This window comes from Saimiri boliviensis, chromosome 2 (genome assembly GCF_048565385.1).
Source record: "Saimiri boliviensis isolate mSaiBol1 chromosome 2, mSaiBol1.pri, whole genome shotgun sequence".
Taxonomy (NCBI): Eukaryota; Metazoa; Chordata; class Mammalia; order Primates; family Cebidae; genus Saimiri; species Saimiri boliviensis.
In genome coordinates, this window is record NC_133450.1 from 44138470 (window position 1) to 44161110 (window position 22641).

Sequence of the window (22641 nt, forward strand, 5' to 3'; positions counted from 1 at the left end):
TGCAAAAATTCAGAACACATTTTCTTCAGAATCTGAAAGTAACATAAAAATAATAACATACATGTATTGGATACTTCACTGTCCATCAGTTTCCAAGCTAAGCACTTGATACATGTCATCTCATTTAATCCTCACAAGAATCCTACAAGGTCAGTACTGTATTGTTATTATCCTTTTTTAGTAGATGATAAAATGGAGGATTGGAGAAGTTAGGTAATTTGCTGGTGGTTAGTCAATGAGTAGCAGATTGAGGTCATGAACATGGGTCTCTCTGAACAGACCACATGCTGTTAAGCACTACATTATGTTGCTATCAAACAAAGCAAAGGTCAATGAGGCTTTAATATTATAGGAGCTGTTATGAGAAGAATCTGGGACTGTAATGTCCCCCCAAATAGAGAAGGAGCCCATAAACCAAAGAATGACTCAAACAAGTCCAGGTTGGCAAGTAGATGTATTTATTAGGACTCACATACAAGGCACTCCTGGGCAGCAGCTAGACAACTGTGGAGACCTATCCTGCCTCCTGTCTCTAAGCTGCTTTTAAGCTAATTTTCTGGCTCTTTGCTTACTGTGTATGTGTGACAGGACTGTTTTCCTTGGTATGTTCCCAGATATTCTCTGGGATTTTTGGTTCTCAGGGATACCAGCTCTTTGGCTGGGTACCCTTGGCTTATCCCCCAGCCCATAGGGTTCAAGCAGTGGACACATACCTTCATGTAACCTGGTGAAGGACCCATCACACTACAGAAAATTTATAAAAAGATAAACTATTATACCCTAACAATATTTGATATTTTACCTTTAGCTTCAGTTATTCTTGTCAAAAATTAGAACATAAAAGGATATGCTGAAGTTAAGGTTTCCAGTTATTTGTTTTATAATTATTAATCATGCTTGCCAGAATGTCTTCACTTGCGTCTTGCTCTCTCCCTGTCTGTCTGGGCTCATCCAGGCTCCCTGATGGTACCTTCTCAGTTTCTTCCCCTACCCCAGCTTCCTTTCCCTGTCCTTCCACTTAGATGTCTTCATCACTTCATCCTCAGCTTCCTTCTCATCTCATCTACAACTTGATGCTGCTGAGCAATTTCGTCCACTTCCTAGGCATCAGTTCTCAACCACCTACTGATGATGACTCCCAAACCTTTATCCCTACCAGGCCTACCTACCCTGTGTGTCTTTCTGAATCTAATGCTCTTAATCCCAACTGTTCACTATACTCATCTCTAAATGATTGTCCCAGAGGTGTCTCAAACTCGCCTTGTTAAAAAGTTCTTCCTTTCTCTTTTTCTAAAATGTGCTCTTCCTTTCTCTCCCCATTGCGGTTAATGGCATCACAAGCATCATTTCCAAGCTAGAAACTATGGTTTGAATTAACTTATTGCTATTCCTCAGTTCCCACATGCATTGGTCAAGAGACCTATCAGTTCTACCTCCAAACTATCTCTATGTTAGTATATATTCTTCTCCGTCTTCCCTGAAAACTACCCTAGTGACTCTGGAATCATTCAGTGAATTGAGATTAGATCTTAACATGTTTCTGGGTCTCTTGTCTCTCTCTTCTCCAGATTGACCCCCATTTTACAGCTACAGTTACCTAAAACACAAGTCTGACCATGTCACTCTCCTTAAAAACCTTCCCTTGCCTGTAGGATTAATTCTTGGCCTTTTCTTAACATGATAAAAGTCAAGAGTACAATTTTCAAGCCAGATACAATATGAGTGCAATATTTTGATAGTGTACTCCTTTAATCTTTTTTTTCAGGAAGCGAAATGTGGTGATTTTAAAGCTGTTATAGTAGAAGTATCAGGACAAGCCCATTACACAGGTACAGCAAGCTTTACAGTAGAAGATGATGACCCACTGAAGGATGGATTTCTTCTCAAGTGACTTCTTCCATGATTGTAAGGGCTTTCTTCTTAATCATTATCCATAAGTAATTTTTTCTCTAAATTATGTGGAAACCAATATTCAAATTATACGTATAAGCTAACTTTCATTTTTTTCTAAAATAATACTGTGGCTAAATATAAAGTCATTATACCTCATATTTGCAACTGTATTTTGGTATAAATATCACTTATGTCTAGCATACAAAATGACAGAAATTTAGAGTCTTTTTCTAGTGATTAACCTATCAGATAAAATTAAAACAGTTGTTACTTTTAAAATATTGCTTTATAGTAATTACTACTAATATCATATTTGTTTTAAAGGCTCTTTGAATAATATGTGAAATTCAGCAATGAACTTTCCAAGCTTATTATTTTTGTCTTCCATCTTTTGAGTAAAATAATGCCCTCTCTGTAAGCAGCATATAAATGAGATGGGTTATTATAAAGTGCTCAATACTTAGCATAATAGCCTGGGAAAGGTTGGGTTGGAGTCAGCTTCTTTGTTATAGCTGCTGCTAGGGTATTCTCTGTGGCTCAAAGCTCAGCTTCTACACCCACAGGCACTGAAGTATCAGAGATTGATGCTGAGAAGACCAATTAGTAATCAGACTTTTGCTATATCTTCAGGGTTTTCATAAAAGGGGTTCCTTATTACATTATTAAAATACAGGAATACAGTAGAAATTAATCAGTGAATCTGTACAATGGAATAAGTCTCATACTTTATCAACTGCATGCCAGGTAGATTTAAAACATGAAATAAATACTAATGGCATTCCTGCTAGTTAATACTTATCTATGAGCCTCTTAAAAATAGGTGAAGCATTAAAATATTCCAAGATGTGACACTCTCAGAGAATTCAGTAGACTTTTGTGAGATGGGTAATAGTATTTTATTTTGGAGCATCCAGAAACTGATTAATTGGCCTTATCACCCAGAGAGTCTGTATTGGCCTTATCATTAGTCTGTGATTTAATTACCTAACCAAAACGAAAGCTGTAATGTCAATGTTTTTTATTTCTCTATTACACAAAAACAGGATTTTTTTTTCCTCTCATTCGCCATAGAATTCTGTAGCAAATAAATCACTTGCCTCAAAAAAAAAGTCGTTATCACTAACTCAATATGACCAAATAATTTTTGCAGATCACATCATTATACTTAAAAAAATAAAAATAAAAATGGAACCACTATTTTCCCTCCAAAGCTCACAAGTCACATGAATTTGAAAGAAAATTGTTTAAAAATTACATTTTGTAGCATTTTATAATCTGTCAGGTACATAATGAAGTACACTAGGAAATGCATATTATGATTCCACTGCCACCAAGCTAGAGGATTTTTTTTTTTTTTTTTTGAGACAGAGTTTCACTCTTGTTACCCAGGCTGGAGTGCAATGGCGCAATCTCGGCTCACCGCAACCTCTGCCTCCTGAGTTCAAGCAATTCTCCTGCCTCAGCCTCCCTAGTAGCTGGGACTACAGGCACGCACTACCATACCCAGCTAATTTTTGTATTTTTAGTAGAGACGGGGTTTCACCTTGTTGACCATTATGGTCTCGATCTCTTGACCTCGTGATCCACCCGCCTCGGCCTCCCAAAGTGTTGGGATTACAGGCGTGAGCCACCGCACCCAGCAAGGTAGAGGATGTTTTTACTCCCTGACCTTGTTTAGAATTGTCAGCACTTAGTGATAATTTTTAAAAAGACTTTTAGTTGGTTTTATTATTGTTCTAAAATTCTCTACAGACAGCACACACCTTTTTCAACTGCACCGTGGAAAACTACTCTTCCTGCCCTACCCGTGATATGCCACTGTTTTTATCCCATTTATACACTTAAGGGAGATGCAAGTTGAACATGTAAACTAACTCTCCTAAGGTCATTTAGAGGCTGCAAATCTAGAAGTTCGGACTCCCAGTCTAGGATTTTCCTATAACACTTCCTCCATTTCTAAGATAGGATGGCCATAACTTGGTCTAGGATATAGTACTTTAACAAGAATGTTGTATTTCTTGAACACTAAAAAATAGATATTACCTAAGTCTCCTAAATTTCCATCCAAACCAGAGCTGAACCTTTGCAGTAGTGTTCATTCCTGCTACACTTCACCGTGGTTCCCATGGAGTCAAAAACACTAGGGAAATCAACTCCTTCACCTCTGACCTCCACATCTGGTTAGTTGCAAAGCCTTGTTGATTCTGCTGTGTAAGTACTGCTCATATCTATCCCTTCCCATCTCAGTGAGGATCTTGCCTTAGCAATTAACCTCTTTCAGGTGTCTCCAATATCCTGCTGCCCCATCACTGGTTCCTTCCCCTAAGTATTTAAATGTGCTAATTGTAAACAAAGTAAATCAAACATCCCTGTCCCTCCTTCCCTCTGTAGATAGCTGTCACTGCTAACTCTTTCCCTTGGCATTTAAACTTCTAAATTCCTTACTGTCTGCTCATTGGGTACATTTTCTCGTCCATTTGCTATCAAACTATTACAATCTTGCTTCTACCCCATTACTCATCAATTAGAAACCTTACCTAATTGCCAGATCTAATGGTTTATGTAATCCATGGTGGCCCCTGCTGCTTGCTCCCTGAAGGCAGGTGTGGTCCATTTTAGAACAAGCAACTCTAGTCCCTTGATGCTGAGCTCAGCCACAGAACCACTAAGTTAGGCTTAGGAAGTTAGTACTCAGTACGCATTAGTGCCCACCAAAGTGCTGCAATTGTATGGGCCCAGGCCAATCTCCTCTTCATCATGAACTCACACTGCGCTTTGCTCCAAGTCCTCCAGACACAATGAGAATTAGGTCACCCTTCTCTTCAACCCTGAAAGCCACAAATTCCATACTATCCCACTTTAGGACACTGTTCTTCATACTTCATTGTGCATGTGAATCACCTGGAAATCTTAAAATGCAGATTCTCATTCATCAGACATGGGGTGGGCATTTCTAACAAGATCTAAGGTGATGCTAATGCTGCTGGTTGTAGTACTGTGAGTGGCAAAACTTCTGGACATGCCTACTTTAGTTACCTGTTTGGGCCCAGGCTTTACAGGTGAGTCTCCTCAACCTGTGAACTTCTCCTGTAAGCTCTGAAACACATGAAAGCCTGTTTTAGCTCTCCACCAGTATGTAAAGGATAGCACTGACCACAAGATCACAAATACATTCTCCATAAGAGGCTGGGAAAACTGCCACACCTTTTCAGAAAACCAAAAACATAAAACAGCTGATTTCTCAATAGGCCAATGTGCCTCATTAACTGTATCATTCACCTGCCTAGGTTTGCTTTGTTTATCTGCTTAACTTTTACTACTCCCTAGCATTCCATCCATGATCCTTTTCTTTCTTCCCTGACTACTGTGTCCTTAAATTATCACGTTGATTCCCATGGTTTTCCCTCTTGTAGAGAGGCTAACCACATCCACATCCCCAAATTCCAAGGTCTAAGGCTATACTGTAGATTCATTACTTAGAGGACAAACCAAGCTCATTTTCCCCCTTGATTGTGCCCCTCTTCCCATATTCCCTAACTTGACTAACACCACCGTCCACCAAGCTAGGGACTTGGGATTGACCCTTGGCTTCCATTCCTCTCTGCTGATGCTCCCAAGGTGGATAACGGTGGATTTCTCCAGCTATTATGCCTTTCCCCTTCTTTTATCAACAACACTCTCCTTTTTCTTTGGGAAACTACCTTCATGTAGTCTTGCTAGGACTGCCAGGAGACCGGTACCTGAGTCAGACTTTCTCCCCCACACTGAGATCTTGAGAAACAGCATAAGGTCTGAAAACTGAAGCTGATCTATTCCAATGGTGGCCTAAAGAGATCACTCCATCAGTTTCTGCTCTCTCTACCCACAGGACTTCTCTGACTTCTCTTTTTGGAGCTGTCTGTTAAACCGTCATTTTGTAAACGGAACTTCCCCTGTCCTTCCAGTAAATTTGTATATTTGTTATGTGAACAAGTGTCCTCTCTGCGTTACTTATGCCCAAAGAATCCTAATCTATATACTACCTACCATAATCTATACTCGACCTCTCCTTCTTCACTGCAAAGGTCCACTTCAGACTCTCATTTTTCACCTGGTCTATTACAATGCCTTTCCTTAACTGGTCTCCCAACTTCCAGATTCTCCTCTTACAGTCACTCAAAAAATATTTTTTTGTATGTGGGCATTTGTATAGCAGTTTGCTAGAGTGCTAAGTGCCAAGGATCTCATAAAATAAACAGGCAAGATTTAGGTCCTCATATAGTATACAGTGGGAGGCAGATAATACTTAGATAATCACACACAAAAAAATTATAGACCAAGGTAATGTGCCACAATGGAAAATACAGAGTGCTATGAAACTAACAAGGGAACATGGTCCAATATGTGAGAAGAGGGTATCAATCAAGGAAGGCTTCCCCCTATGGACTAACCTTAATGCAAAGATGAGGATGCTAAGGAAGGGAGGAGGAAGATGGAGCTTTCCAGGCAGAGGGGATAGTAAGTGCAAACGCCCTAAGATGAAAGGTTTAAAGAAGTCATAAAAGCCTAGAGGGGTGGGAACACAGCAAAAAAGATGGAAAGTGGTCTCAAATGAGACTAGCAGGGGTCAAATCATGCAGTGCCTTTTAGGAAATATTAAGGATTGGGGTCCTTATTCTAAAATAAATGGTGAAAGCCAATAGGATTTTTTAAAAGAGATATGATCTCACTATGTTGCCCAGGCTGGCCTCTAACTGCTGGGCTCAAACGATCCTCCCTCCTCAGCCTCCTAAGTACCTGGGACTATAGGCACACACCACTACACCAGCCTAACTAGAGGAGTTGAATTAAGTAAGTGGCATGAAGAAATTTGTGTGTGTGTGTTTAAGAGCATTATGCCTATCTGCCTCCAGTGTAGGGACTGGATGTGGGAAGACCAGTTAGGACAACAGTGACAACAATAGTCCAATGAGAGGATGAGAGCCAAGATTCAGGATGAAGGAGTGAATGGATGCAAAGATAGTCTGCAACTAAAATCCGTAGGATGTGGTTGATGAACTGGATGTGGACTGGTGGCAAGGAAGAGGGATTTATAAAAACTCTTAAGCTTTTGGCTTATAAGCTAGAGGAATGGTTCTACCATATTCTGAGATACAGAGTATTGAGGACCGAGTTTTTCACAGAAAGTAGGAGGAGGATCATGAATCCATTTGATGCACAACCAGCACATCAAGGAGAGATGCCAACTATCAGGACATGTAGGTTGGTGCCACAGACAATTTGAGTAATGAATATATAGATAATCTTTGAAGTCCTGGATGCAAGTGAGATGGGGCTGAAGGGGGGAGTCCAGAGGAGCTAAGAATAGGGCTTTGATGAACTCCAGCATGTAAAGGCAGGTGGAAGAGGGTAAACTGGCAGAGAAAGAGGACACTCAGAAAGATGAGGAAGGAAGGATCCAGGCGAGTGCAGTCCTTTTGGTCCTGCTGTACCATGCACTTGCTCATGGCCCTCCCTTGTGCTATTAGCCCCTCCTCCTCTAATGACTTTCAGTCTCCAGAGCATGGCCTACAAGGCCAATCATAAGGTGGCCCCAGTAAACTTTGGTCATTTATTTCCATTTTCACTCCCCATCCCCAGTATCCTGGAATTCAGACACTGCTCACTTCAACATGGTTCTTCCCCTTTCTTCTTTTTTAGGAAAGTCTAATGTCACCTCTTGTACAAAGCCTTCATCAGAAAGAGTTAGTCACCTCCAAATAATTTCATTCACATTTTTAAGACAGTATTAAGCATGCTGTAATATACTGTGTTTGCCTATGGCTGTAAGCTTATTTGGGCTGGGTTTCATATCTTATTTGCTGTTTCCTAAAACTAAGCACAATCTTAGAAGATAGTGTTTGCTAAATAAATTAATGCATGATAATTATATTTTTTGTCTTGATTGACAAAATTAAGGCAAAATCAGTCTAGATTAAGAGCTGGGGTTGATGGCTACCAAGAGGACATTTGGCAATATCTGGAGACATTTTTAGTTGTCACAGCTGGGAGAGGTGCTATTGGCATCTCTTAGGTAGAGGCTAGGGATGCTGCTGAACATCCTACAATGCATAGGTGGCCCTTGCAACGAAGAATTATCTAGCCCAAAAAGTCCATGATACTGAGGCTGAGAAACCCAGTTTTGGTTTGCCACCTTAAACGTTCTTCTATTTATACTGTAAATTTCCTGTAGGGTTTTTTTTTTTTTTTTTCTGAATGAAATAAGCACTCCAAGTACTAATATCATTGATTCTAAGACCTATAAATGTATTGTCATTCTTTAGAGCAGTGTTTCTCAAATTTGTGCATCAGAATCACCAAGAGGGATTGTTAAAACATAGGAGCCTGGGCCCCACCACAGGAGTTTCAGTAGATCAGGAGTATCCTATGCACTGCAGGCCTGATAATTTGTATCTCTCAAGGTTTTCAGGGGATGTTGCTGCTGATGGTCCAATGTCCATACTCTGTGAACCACTGCTTTAGAGAAGAGTCCAGGGTTAGTTAACCTGAGCCTTTATCACACTTTTCCCCATGAGAGGCCATCCCCAGAAACTTGAGATGCAACTTCCCTAGGCAGCCGTGCCTTTCTTTTTCCTGTGTCTCCCAGCCAGATAGCTGGAGCTGCATCTGTGGTAATTGCCAGGCTGGCAGCACTTTAGACTCAAAACACACCCCATTCCTGAGAACAGATGAAGGCTGCCAGCAGAGCAAGGCACCAATCCCTCTCCCCACATTTATCAGCCAGTAGGGGCCTGAGGTCCAGGCCCTTGGAAATGAGGTAACATCTAAAGAAGATTCATATCCTAGCTCCTCAGAGCACCTGTATCAACGTCACCTACGGGGTTTAGGGTCATGGGCCCATCCTCAGGTACTGAGTGTCAGACAGAGAATCTGCATTTTATGAAGCTCTTGACATCAGTGGTTCTCAAAGTGTGGTCCTGGGACCAGCATCATCATCACCACCAGCGAACCCGTTACAGATACAAATTCTTGGGCATTTCCCCAGAGGTATCCGAAACACTGGGCTTGAGACCTCCTCACTTGTATTTTAACACGCCCTCTGTGAATTCCGTTAGCTCAAGTTTGAGAACTATTGGTTTAAATTAGTCTAACTGTCAAGTTTAAGATGTCTGGATGTAGACGTCTGGATTTTTCCTTCACTTCAGGTTCTAGATTCCTTTCCTACCCGTAAACTTCAAAAGCACCCACAGGGAGCAAAGTGCCCCCTGCTCCCCAAAAGGCCTGGCTGTAGAACATTTGTACCCTACAAAAGAGAGAAAGAGTGAATGAACTTCGTTGAATCTGGTCATTTGTTTGCATGCCGGTCCTGTTTATCTGGCCGGACAGTGGTCCCTGAGGAGGTCGACCTGGCACTCCCCGAAACCCGAAGCCCGAGGCCGGTCAACCCCGGAAGAGTGTGTCTCGCCTTTGCGGAGGGTACTGGGCTGACGTCCCGCCCCGCGCTCCTGCGTAAACACGCGGTTCCCTTGGCAACGCTGGAACCCACGTCAAAGGTTCCGCCGGGTCCCGGGCTGCCGCCACGCCTCCGGCCGAGCCCGGCTCCCCGCAGCGGCCGCTCACCCCCGGCCCCGAGCCAGCTCTCCGGCTGAGCTGCCGCCACCCCCGGTACGGGATGAGCAGATCCGCGGCCGCCACAGGGCCCCATGGAGCCGCCGCCGCCGCCGGCCCGTCCACCAGCGAGCATGGCCTTACTGGGCAGCCCGCACCCCGGCGCCCCCTCAGCGGCCGGCTCGCCTGGCGGGACTTCCTCCGCGGCGACAGCGGCCGTGCTCTCCTTCAGCACCGTGGCGGCCGCGGGGGCCGCGGGGCTGGGGAACCTGAGCGACGCCAGCGGGGGCGGCACCGCTGCCGGTCCCGCTGGCGGCGGCCTCGGCGGGTCCGGGGCGGCGCGGGAGGCTGGGGCGGCGGTGAGGCCGCCGCTGGGCTCGGAGGCGGCGCCGCTGCTGTCGCACGGGGCGGCGGTGGCGGCCCAGGCGCTCGTCCTCCTGCTCATCTTCCTGCTGTCTAGCCTGGGCAACTGCGCGGTGATGAGCGTCATCGTAAAGCACCGGCAGCTCCGCACCGTCACCAACGCCTTCATCCTGTCGCTGTCCCTGTCGGATCTGCTCACGGCGCTGCTCTGCCTGCCCGCCGCCTTCCTGGACCTCTTCACGCCGCCCGGGGGCTCGGCGCCTGCCGCCGCCGCGGGGCCCTGGCGCGGCTTCTGCGCAGCCAGCCGCTTCTTCAGCTCGTGCCTCGGCATCGTGTCCACGTTCAGCGTGGCGCTCATCTCACTGGACCGCTACTGCGCCATCGTGCGGCCGCCGCGGGAGAAGATCGGCCGCCGCCGCGCGCTGCAGCTGCTGGCGGGCGCCTGGCTGGCGGCCCTGGGCTTTTCCTTACCCTGGGAGCTGCTCGGGGCGCCCCGGGAACTCGCGGCGGCGCAGAGCTTCCACGGCTGCCTCTACCGGACCTCCCCCGACCCCACACAGCTGGGCGCGGCCTACAGTGTGGGGCTGGTGATGGCCTGCTACCTGCTACCCTTCCTGCTCATGTGCTTCTGCCACTACCACATCTGCAAGACGGTGCGCCTGTCGGACGTGCGTGTGCGGCCTGTGACCACCTACGCGCGCGTGCTGCGCTTCTTCAGCGAGGTGCGCACGGCCACCACTGTGCTCATCATGATCGTCTTCGTCATCTGCTGCTGGGGGCCCTACTGCTTCCTAGTGCTGCTGGCCGCCGCCCGGCAGGCCCAGGCCGCGCAGGCCCCCTCGCTCCTCAACGTGGTAGCCGTCTGGCTGACCTGGGCCAATGGGGCCATCAATCCTGTCATCTACGCCATCCGCAACCCCAATATTTCGATGCTCCTAGGGCGCAACCGCGAGGAGGGCTACCGGACTAGGAATGTGGACGCTTTCCTGTCTAGCCAGGGTCCGGGTCTGCAAGCCAGAAGCCGCAATCGCCTTCGAAACCGCTATGCCAACCGGCTGGGGGCCTGCAGCAGGATGTCCTCTTCCACCCCGGCCAGCGGGGTGGGAGGGGACATGGCCATGTGGGCCCGCAAAAATCCAGTTGTACTTTTCTGCGGAGAGGGACCACCAGAGCCTGTGACTGCAGTGGCCAAACAGCCTAAATCTGAAGGTGGGGATACCAGCCTCTAAGGCAGTTGGGAAGGCCAGCTTATGAAAGCAAATTTCCACTCAAGTCATTTAATGTTAGAGGATTCTGGGGAGAATCGTGGATTTCATAAAGCCAAACATTTAAAGCTAGAGACTGGGGGAGGCTTACCACTTTCCCCCAACACAGCATAAAAGACAATGTCCCTTTCTTCAAAAGTGCCAGAAGTAATGTAAAATGCAAAAATTAAAACAATCTTAAACCACATAACCAAACATTGTGAACTGTAAGTGCCAAAAATGACAAAAGTAACGTTCACAATCACTGAAAACCTTATGTTATAGGACCACTCTGTGAAACAAAATATTGAATGCAACTAGTATTGTTCAGCTACATAGAGTATCAGGAATGAATGGAAACCCTAAGAGCTGTTTGAAAGCCCCTCTAAATCACTATCATCCAGCAAAATTTTAGATTCTAGAGCTTGTGTTTCTGACGTGCTTTGGGTGCTTAGACTGGGAGTGGAAAAGTCTTATCCCAACACACATTGCTGCACTTCCTCACCCCACTCCCTGATAACCTTTGTGGGAAATTTTAAATTCATAACCCATTTAAAATCATTTTAGGATTTTGAAAAGGTGGTTGTTATTAGGTAAAATTCAACCATCTGAAGGGCAAATAGAGAAATATGAACATAAAGAAATGTGTCTTTCAAATGTTTTCCAAGATTATATGTAAAATTAACATTCCTTCCACCCGCATCATACCCCCAAAATGATCTGCACTGGAAAACTTTGAAGCTTTATCCTTACTCTAACCTGCTACTTTTATTTCTGATGAATTTTGGGATGTTGCTCTCAGAAGACTTTCACATTTAAAAAAAATGTTCATTGTAGAAAATATTTGAATTTTGAGGTAAATATGATTTTTGAATACAGCCAAAAATATAACTTGAAGTCAAGTTGATTGAATAAGGTGAGTGATGACACTTTATTTAAATTATTATTATTTTTTAAATGAGACCTCTATAAAGCAACAAAATTGGCTTTCCTATGTGGTTTTAGCCAACTGAAAATGGTTCCAAAGAGGAATTCTAAAAATATTTTGAGAAGCAACCTCTTGTAATGAACATAGACTTTTCCAAGAAGATCCTAATCTACTTTTAGAAATTTGGTATATTTTGTGTTCTTTAAAATAGCTGATGGTTGCCTTATAGCTATGACTTGTCTAAGATAATGTAGTAGGTGTGGGACTATGCATAACAGAGTATTAAAACACAGGCCTAAAGTTGGAAAAGAACTTCAAGCAAACTGAAAATATCTTCAGAAATTTACAAATCAATTATGCTTTTAAAATTTCTATCTTATCAGAAAAGGTGGGTTTTTTACAATAATTCAAAAGCATAATTCAGGATTTGTGTATGTGACCTTTCTCATATTAAATATGACTACACAAAGAATCATTTACTCAGAATTTTTTTAAATGTTATTTTTTCCTATTTCTTTCCCTTCATCCTGCCCCTCTTTTCTTCAATATTTCACAGCCTTAATTGAACAAGTTATTTACAGTTGATGTGAAAAGACAGCTGTCATTCCAGGATTTCAATATGAAATAGCCAGTGTTTTCTTCTTGTAAAGTATTTAAATATATTTTTTAGTATTTCTTTGTTTGACAAGTGGGTACATGTCATTATTTTGTAATCAAAGGTAGAAATACATGATTCATGTCAAAGCTAAAAATGTTTTAATTTTTTCTGCTTCTCAGGGTATCAACACAAATCAGAAGTTTATAAATTGTATGTATTTTGCTACACTCAATGTAGTACAAAGTAGGTGAAATAATCTCTCCTCTCTAGCCCTTACTTTATAAAGCATATATAGACTTTATGCAGCTGGACTAACAAGAACAAGTATCTGCAGTATTTGCCTGTTAAAGCCAAAAAAACATTGTGTATTTTTTGGCACCGAGTCACTTTTGGGATTTAGAGAGAAATGATAAAGTCTTCCAATTATAAAAGACATCATAGAATAGGAATTACACTTGTGAATAAAGGGCAGAAAGAGAGAGATCTAGAGTAAGGAGGTGAGCATGTTGCAAAATAGTGTGTTGCCTGAGAAGAAGAATTGAAGAAAGGAATTGGAAAATAAATGTGATATAGAATAAACCTACCTGGTGAGTGAAGGGAAAATCTGAGAGATTGAAAGTGACAAGGTGATGGCATGAAGGACTTTAAGGAAGAAAAGGAATTCCAGCCCTACCTCTTCAGTGGTAGGAAGTTTTAGGAAAGGCATGGCTTGTGAAAGAGACCATTCTGTTAGTGGCTCTTAAGAGTCATGGTAGGCAAGAATTGGAGGGGAAAAAGAGAAAGTTGTTCATAAATTACTGAACAATTTACAATGCTGCAAATTGTTTGTTTTTAATCCAAGGCTCTCCAACTATTTAGTGGTAGAACTGGGGTTTGAACTATAATCTGTTTGGCCTCAAAGCCCCATGTTTGTTTCTTTCTATCCCCACAGAAGTCTACAGGTAAGGAAACCAAGAATGATCAGTTACGGTACTGTTATCATTATCATCAGCATGACCATCATCTACCATTTTTGTTTTCTACTTTTTATAAGGGCAACTTCCTAGGTACTAAGGCTACTAAAAAGTAGAAGCCACAATACTCATCTGCAGCGGGCTTACAGCCTCAGCAAGGACATTGAGGCTTTGTGAGAACAATCAGCCATAACCAGTTTACTTGTGGAGAAGAAAAAGTGTAGCATTTTCAGAAGAGGCTGTCAAAGAAAAGAGATGAATTTGGAAGCAAGAGATATGCAGGTATAGATCAGCAACCCGTTTGACCCAGTGTAAGTACTTAAACAACACCTCAAAAGATGAAGAAGGAATGATTCTCAAAATAGTCTAAGACTTCGTTTCCTCATGCTTACTGTGAGTATGCAATTATAGTGACTTTGTGGGGAAAAGAGAAATAGAAGCTATGAAATATTGAAATGGATTAAATATTGAGTACTATGTAAAAGCCAGAAGGTAATCCTTCATGTCTTATTCTGCTCCCAGTTTGGCTATTTCATTTGGGTGAAAATAATAACAGCAACAAGTAATACTCTGTATAGTAGGTACATTAGCTCATATATCCTCAGAGCATTCTTATGAAGGCATGCTATATTATCACTGTCCCCATTTTGCAGATGAGAAAACCAAGGCACAGAGGTGTTAAGTGATCACACAGCTAGTAAGTGCTAAACATGAGATTTGTACCTGGCAGACTGGTGCCGAAAGTCCTCTCTTAACCGCTATACTGTACTGCCTCTCTCTTTTGAAAAAGACAGTGAGAAACCTGGAAAAGAGCCAAGGAAGATAAAGACAACTATCAAACGGATGGAAAAACAGCATACAATTTAAAGGAAAGTTTTTTTTTTTTAATTTGGAAAACAACTATTTATGTGTGTTAAATATATATACATATATATATATATGAAGAGGTTCAGAGCTGTTATTTTCTGGAATAATTCCAACTCAGGATAACCCCAGTCATCCATCTTCCTCATTCCTGCTCCAGCACATCTGAGCACTACTGGAAAAAAAAAAAAAGTATAGAGTCAGATCAATTTGTACCCCCTGCACTTAGAATCCACAGCCTTACCTGGCCCTGCCACCCTGCTGGCAATCTGAACATTTTCACTTGTCAACTCACTTCTTCTGCCCACTTTTGTGACCCTTCAGACTTTCTCCACTGAAACATTTAACCAACCTAACCTCTTGAAATACGACTTTTGGTGCTACTTCTCCAAGAAAGTAGAAGCCATTAGATACATATTTCTTCTTATTTTAGCCACCAAACCTAACTAAACTGGATTTGTACTAGTTCTCAGCTCTATTATCCATTTAAAATAAAGAAGGTGGTCCCTTCTCCAGCCTCAGAATCTCATGCTATCTATTATTTCTGTTTCCTGGTATCCTTAGCCTTCCCACTAAACCATATCCCTGCCATGAGCACTTAATTATGCTCTAATCTCTCACTTGAGAGGAAAAGTTCCTATTCTTCCCTCCTTTTCTCTCCCTCAGCTCCTTCCCTTCAGCCAACTCATCAAAATAATTGCCTGTACTTTTACAACTGATCTAAATCCTAGGCTACACTTTTAGTGGTGTAAGAAAGAAAGTCATTATTTTTTTGCAACTCAGTATCTTATTCTGCCAGATGGCAAAATTTAAGACAGCATCTAGGTTCTAGGGGCTGGTTAGTGCCAATGCATTGGTGAACCATAAGTCCTCAGTTGTCATCCATTCATCCTGGCATCTGCCAAGACATCCATCAGTCTGGCTTTGGCCCTATATCCATGGATTGCTGCAAAATTATCTCCACTGCAGTCCAAGAGGACCCAGCTCAAATGACCACCTTAGAGCCCCTCTCTAAACACAAAAAAATCATTACTCCATCTCAGAACCATAAAAGACTGTGACCACACCCATTACGAGGAGGGCCACAGGCTGCTTTTTTAAAAAAACTTTTCAAACATTTTTGATTTTCCATATGTTTTGATATCGTTGGGTCAATAAATCAAAATTATATATAAAACATACATTGAGATTTCACTGTATGAAATATTACTATATAACTATTTACTATTACTCCCAATTAAGACAAAGTGTGTCTCTTTGTCTTACTTGGGAGTTATACTAAATAGTAAAATAGTAAAAATGCTGAGAGATAGGAGCAGGCGTCCCCAAACTTTTTACACAGGGGGCCAGTTCACTGTCCCTCCGACCGTTGGAGGGCCGCCACATACTGTGCTCCTCTCACTGACCACCAATGAAAGAGGTACCCCTTCCTGAAGTGCGGCCGGGGGCCGGATAAATGGCCTCAGGGGGCCTCATGCGGCCTGCGGGACCGTAGTTTGGGGATGCCTGGATAGGAGTGATGGTTCAAAGGCTAAATACATTTATAATTTAATACAAATTGCCACATTACCTTCTCTATAGGTTGTACCATTTTCACTTCCACCATTAAGTTATGAGTGTGATTGTTTCCCTGCAGTTTTGTCAATAGAGTGATTTTATATTATGGGTTAAAACCAATGGTAAGTCATGAATTTAGTGTAATGGTTTATAGCCAACATTTAAAACAAACTGAAGTGGTATAGGACAGAATAAATCATATCAGATTTCACCATACACAGTTTGATAGATATAAATTCTTTGATACCCCTCCCTTCAAATAATATAAACTCATTTCCTTTCCCCTTAAGTGTGGCTGTACTTAGTGACTCATTACTTTTTTTCTTTTTTTTTTTTTTTAAACTCGGGTAATTTGTCTCAACAAAAAGTGAAGAAAAGAGCAGCCCAAGAATACCATCAGATATACGGCTTCCAGGCCTCCATCCTGGACTTGTAAGTTTTATATTGACATATGTTTGTAAGATGGCTTGCATCTCCAGGTCTCCACTCTCCATTCCAAGAAAGAGAAAAGTGAGAATAAGGGTTTTTTTTAAAAAAGTTTTGCCTTTCTATTCCGGAAGACATGACCTTCCTATAGATGTCTGATTACAGCTTATTGCCAGAACTGTATCACATGGCTGTCCTCAGGTGTCAGGGAGGTTGAAAATTTGAAAGTTTTAGTAGAGTGCATTTTCTTTTCCCTAAATAGTATTATGATGATCACTTTTAATGAATAGAATTGGCAGAAGTGAAGATATCTGAAATATTAGGACAAAAAGAGCTATTGACTGTGGCTTTTTTATTGCTCTTTCTCAGTTGAATTATTCTGGGGAAACCCAACTGCCACGTTGTAGGAAACTAAAGCAACCCTATGAAGGAGCCCACGTGGTGAGAAACTAAGACCTCTTGCCAACAGTCATATGCTTTAGGCATCTTGGAAGCAGCTCCAGCTGACATCTTAACTACAACCCCCTAACAGACCTGTATCAGAACTACCCAGCTAATCTGCTTCAAGTTTCTGACTCACAGAAGCTCTGAGAGAATAATTGTTTTAAGTTGGTAAATTTGGGGCTAACTTGTTATACAACAATAATAACTAATACACATAGTAGAAATAAGTATGGGTTCATGAAACATTTATTTCAGTTATATATGAGTGTGTGCTAGGTCTCAGTGTAAAATGAACCCCTTCTTATAGGTTGCAGTAAAAAACAAAATGGAAAATTCTGCACAAAACAAACGAAGAAACAGTTTTCTACTCGGAGGCCTTGTGGTTGCCTTCGTGTGTATATATATAAAATAAAGTATCAACTCACACAATCACAAGGTCCCACAATAGGCCATCTGCAGGCTAAGGATCAAGGAGAGCCAGTTTGAGTTCCAAAACCAAAGAACTTGGGAGTCTGATGTTTGAGGGCAGGAAGCATCCAGCATGGGAGAGAGATGTAGGCTGGGAGGCTAGATCAGTCTCTCTCTGCACATTTTTCTGCCTACTTATATTCTAGCTGTGCTGACAGCTGATTAGACTGTGTTCACCAGATTAAGGGTGGGTCTGCCTTCCCCAGCCCACTGACTCAAATGTTAATCTCCTTTGGCAGCACCCTCGCAGACACACCCAGGATCCATACTTTGCATCCTTCAATACAATCAAGTTGACACTCAGTATTAACTATCCCATGGTTGGCCTCACTTCCCTTTTGGAAATGTTCATGTCCTGGTGTTCATGTTATTACTCTCTCCTGGTTTTCCTCTAATCACTCAGATCACCCCCCTTCCTAATCTCTTTTACTACTTTCTCTGCTTCTCCATGTCACATTTAAAAAATTACTTTAAAAATAGGTAATATTGCACATGATGTGAATTTGAAAAGGTACAAAAGGGTACAGAGTAAAAAATAAATGTTTCCCTTTTCCTTTCTGCTCTTACACCTAAAACCTGCCAATCAAGTCCCTTTTTCCCAGTCTGTCCCTCTTCAACCCAAAGTCATTACCCAGGCCTGGTTTTTGTCACTAATTTCAATGGACTTGACCCAGTTCTAGGTTCTCCATGAGAAGTCCAAAGTAGGCTTCCATCACAAACATCTATTACTAAATATTTTGGATGTTCCATCCAAACATCCATCACAAAATATTTTGGAGTTCCCAGTTGGTCTTCCACATGTACTCAGAAAAATGTCTGTTCCTATGGTCTCTGTGTTACTCTGCCAGGCATCATTGTTAATCCAAGTAGCTCTGCCAAGAACAGTAGCTAGGAAGGAAGTAGAGATTGTGATTAGTGGACAACATTCTTTAAACATGGCATCTTTTCAACATTTTATTAGTAGACTTTATTTTTCAGAGTATTTTTAGGTTCACAGCAAAACTGAGTGAAAGTACAAAGATTTCCCATTTATTCTTTGCCCCCACACATGCAAAGCCTCACCTGTTATCAATATCCCCCACCAGAGAGGTCATTTGTTATAATCAATGAACCTACAGTGAAACATCGTTATCAGCCAAAGTCCGTAGTTTTTTTTTTTTTCACCTCTAACTACGATTTTATTTCAAGAATTCCATGAGATGTAATTAATGTATTAATATAGGCACATGTCTTGAAGGATACCAACCACCAAGAAAGACAACCTAAAGAATGTGTGAAAATATTTGCAAATCACGTATTTGACAAAGGACTTAGATCCAGAATATACAGGGAATTCTAACAACTCAAAAATAGAAACACGAATAATACAAATTATCAATGGGCAAAAGAACTAGACATTTCTCCAAAGAAGATATACAAATGGCCTATAAGCACATGAAAAGATGCTCAACATCATTAGCCATCAGGGAAATATAATATAATATAAATACATGTACGTGAATGAACCTTAAAAACAGTATGCTAAAAGAAAGAAGCCAGTCACAAAAAGACCACATATTTCATATGAAATACACAGAACAAGCAAATCCATACAGACAGAAAGATCAGTGATCGCTACGGGTTGAGCTGAAGGGGAAACAGAATGACTGCTAATGAGTACAGGACTTCTTTCTAGAGGGATACAAATATTCTAAAATTGACTGTAGTGATGGCAGCATAACTATTGAATATACTAAAACATACAGAATTGTACACTTCAACTTTAAATGAATGCAAGGTATATGTAGGTTGTGAAATATATCTTAATAAAGCTATTTTTAAAGTATTATTTCATTTTTTTCTTGTATCCAGAGCTCTGAGTTTTTATTTTTGCAAGCAGTAGAAACCTATTTGCCTCTCCTTATTTACACATTAGATTATTTCAAAAGTAGCTGGTTCCATCACTGAGACATTCATTATAACATTGTATTTTTTGTTCTTTCCAGTGACATCCTTTAATATTTTTATTGTTAAAGTTTAGATCTATTATATGATTTGCATTTATACTAAAAATTAGATTATATAATTTGCATTTGTACTATTTTGTTTGAAGAGAGTGTTGTAAGAAATTCCACTAAACAATTCTCTGTGGTATTTAAGTGCAAATTATGTTCTTAGTACTGCATTTCTTTTTGTAAAACAAAGAAAAAGAGGCATTTGGGAAACATCGGCATTCAATGTTATTCTATCAAGGCATAAAACATGATTTTACCACTAAAGTTTCTATAATTGTTTTAGCCTACAGAGTGGCTTTTTTACCTGATTATTCCTGATTTAATATCTTGGTATAGAATATTTACACCCTAACTGGCAATTTGTTTTTGAAATGTTCATTTAAAGCAGGAAGTTGCATTCAGTTACGTAACTAATCAGATTTTAGCAATATGCACATACAAAAGCATATTAAAAGTGGTTACATTCTTGTAAAATCAAACCTAAAGATTTCAGGTAATTTTCTAATAATTTTTATTGCTAAGACAAAAGTATACGAATAAATTACAAGGGAGAAAAGGTAAAGAGAATGGAGGACAATGTCTGATTAAAACGTCTTTTTTATGTTCAAAAAATTAGGAGCTGTTTAGTGTACAAAAAGAAGATATTTAAAATAGAAAAGCCAGGAGATTCATACTGACGGCATTTTTAGATAATTCAGTGATTTATTACAGTATGTACACCACAGAACATGGGTAAGATCTGGAATAAATTCACTGTTAATATTGTTCTTAAATACATCATTCATCTCATTTAACAAAATATATACACAGAAGAAAATACAACATTAATAAGCTTACATTCTTCTTCCTTTGGATCAAGCTGTGTAACACTAACAGATAAACGATCCACACGTTCCTGCAATGAGTTGACTCTGAAGGAAAAACTATGTGCTTCATTGAATAATTCTCCAAATATATCTTCAGCATATTTACTTAGGCTACTTAGTTGTCTAATTATATTTGCCAAGGAAATATTGGTTACACATTCCAGTTCATTCTTAATGCCTCTAGGCAGTGCTGTGTGGCACAAGTGCCTAGGATCGATGTTTCTTTTCACTAGTGGCATCTTGAGATTAACCTTTATGACAGTTCACCGTGAAATCTTGGGGGCTCTCGCCTTACCCCTTCTTCATGCTTCAGCAGCGGTCGCCTGTCCCGCTCGGCTCGCGGAATTCCACCTAGGGCCCCCAGGAGCGTCGGGGTCCGGCACGGAACCCGCTCGGCGCAGCGGCCGAGGCGCCAGGCCAAGGGAACGCCGCCTGGGGCGCCCACCGGCCGCCGGACCCATCGTGTGCTCGACGCGCCCAAAGTCCGTAGTTTACATTAGGGTTCACTCTTGGTGTTGTACACTCTATGGGTTTTGACAAATGACAATACATGTATCTATAATTATAGCAATATGTAGAAGAGTTTTATTGCTATAAAATTCTGGGCTCCATCCATTCAGCCTTTCCTTCTCATAGTCTCTTGAAATCACTGAAACTGTTTCTGTCCCCATGGTTTTTCCTTTTCTAGAATGTCATATAATTGGAATTATACTGTAGGTAACCTTTTCAGATCAGCTTCTTTTACTTAGTAATATGCATTTCTGGTTTCTCCGTGTCTTTTCATGGCTAAATACCTCATTGCCTTTTAGTGCTAAGTAATATTCCATTGTCTGGATGTACCATATCTTATTTATCTGCTTATTTGCTAATGGCATCTTGGTTGCTTCCAGTATTTTGCAATTATTAATGAAGTTTCTATAAACATCTGTGTGCACACTTTTGTAAACATAAGTTTTCAGCTTATTTGGGTAAATATCAAGGAGCATGATTCTTGAATTATATGTTAAGAATATGTTTAGGTTTGCAAGAAACTGCCAAACAGTCTTCCAACATGGAGGTACCATTTTACATTCCCGCCAGGAATGAATAGGAGTTTCTGTTGCTCCATGTCTTTGCCAGGATTTGGTGTTATTGGTGTTTTAGATTTTGGCCATTCTAATAGGTATGCAGTTATATCTCAATGTTGTTTTAATTTGCAATTTCCTAATGTCATGTAATGTTGGGCATTTTTTCATATGATTGTTTTCCATTTGCATGTCTTCTTTGATGAGGTGTCTATTCAGACCTTTTGTCCGTTTTAAAATCAGGTTGTTCATTTTCTTGTTGGGTTTTCAGTTATTTTAATATTTTTAGGTAACAGTTCTTTATCAGATATGTCTTTTGCAAATATTTTGTCCCACTCTGTGACTGGTTTTCTCATTCTCTTTTCAACATTTTCAAAAATAAAATACATGAATATGACAGTTGGTAAGATTGTGATGAAAAGGCAAAGAGTAGCTCTTGTCAATAGGAATATTACTTCTCCCTAAAGAGCATTTTGGAAATTTGGGGAAGCATTTCTTGTCTCACAATATCACTAGCATTTAGCAAGTGGTATCCAAGAATTCTGGATGTCCTATAAAGAGTGAGAGAATAATGACCAATGCAGATTGTCTCACATCCCATATGGCTTTCAAATGTCCCACCAGACATTGAAATAGCTGACAAATTTATGAATCATTATGTAATTCCATAACTTTAGTTCATTCTGCATAGGAAAAAAAAGTGTTTTAAACATGGTTTTAATATACACAAAAAGTTTCTAGAAATGCAACTCTATTTACAAATTGAAACTTTTATTATATCTATTTTATTTAGATTGTTAGTAAAAAATATTCACCCATTTGGAAAGCTCTATCATAATTTACTACACCTCTTTAGCTAAGAATGTGAAAAAACACTTTTCTATCAGTCTACACTTGTAGCTGTTATATTTGCTGTGATTCTATATTTTTAAGTGTAGATCTTACATTTAAGACGTTGCTGTGATTCTACATTTAAGCATCTACTACTTCGTTTTGTTCATTCTGCAATAAAAAGGGCCTGCTGATCATACAGCAACATAAATAAATGCTACTGGCATTTTGCAAAGAGGAAAATCTGGAAACAAAAGAGTACATACTGTATAATTCAATTTATATGAAGTTCCAGAACAGATAAAATAAGTATATGGTGAAAACAAATAGAATTTCTAGTTCCTTGCTGATAGTTCCCATATGTCATTCACTATATCCATGTTTTCCTTTAAGCTCTAAACATATTTTAATAGGTACTTTTAGAGCCTTTGTCCTCTATTTCAAACATCTTGGTTGTATAAAGTTGGGTTTTTATTTACTGCTTCCCTTTCCTTGATAATAGGTCATATTTTCTTTTCTTCTCTTTTTTCCATGTCTAGTTATCTTTGATTACATGCATAA

General features: G+C 40.7%; 2 protein-coding genes across 6 annotated transcripts in view; both read left to right on the top strand.

Moving 5' to 3' along the window:
• Positions 1-13734, top strand: part of L3HYPDH (trans-L-3-hydroxyproline dehydratase) — a 23821-nt gene extending 10087 nt beyond the window's left edge. For 2 of the 5 annotated variants that reach the window (XM_074393174.1, XM_074393173.1), the window contains exons 5-6: positions 1766-1905; positions 13647-13734. In XM_074393174.1, the coding sequence (XP_074249275.1) occupies positions 1766-1891 (126 nt within the window). In that variant the 3' untranslated portion in view covers positions 1892-1905; positions 13647-13734. Of the gene's footprint in view, positions 1-1765; positions 3003-3966; positions 4040-13646 lie in introns of those variants that run through there. The other 3 variants (XM_039468811.2, XM_003924390.4, XM_039468810.2) reach the window with 2 other exon arrangements.
• Positions 9544-13653, top strand: GPR135 (G protein-coupled receptor 135). Its single transcript, XM_039468809.2, has one exon. The coding sequence runs from the start codon at positions 9576-9578 to the stop codon at positions 11070-11072; it is 1497 nt and encodes a 498-aa protein (XP_039324743.2). The 5' UTR covers positions 9544-9575; the 3' UTR covers positions 11073-13653.
• Positions 13735-22641: the final 8907 nt, after the last annotated feature.

Coding starts and splice junctions, on each gene's coding strand:
- GPR135 (XM_039468809.2), top strand. CDS start 9,576: ATGGAGCCGCCGCCGCCGCCGGCCCGTCCACCAGCGAGCATGGCCTTA.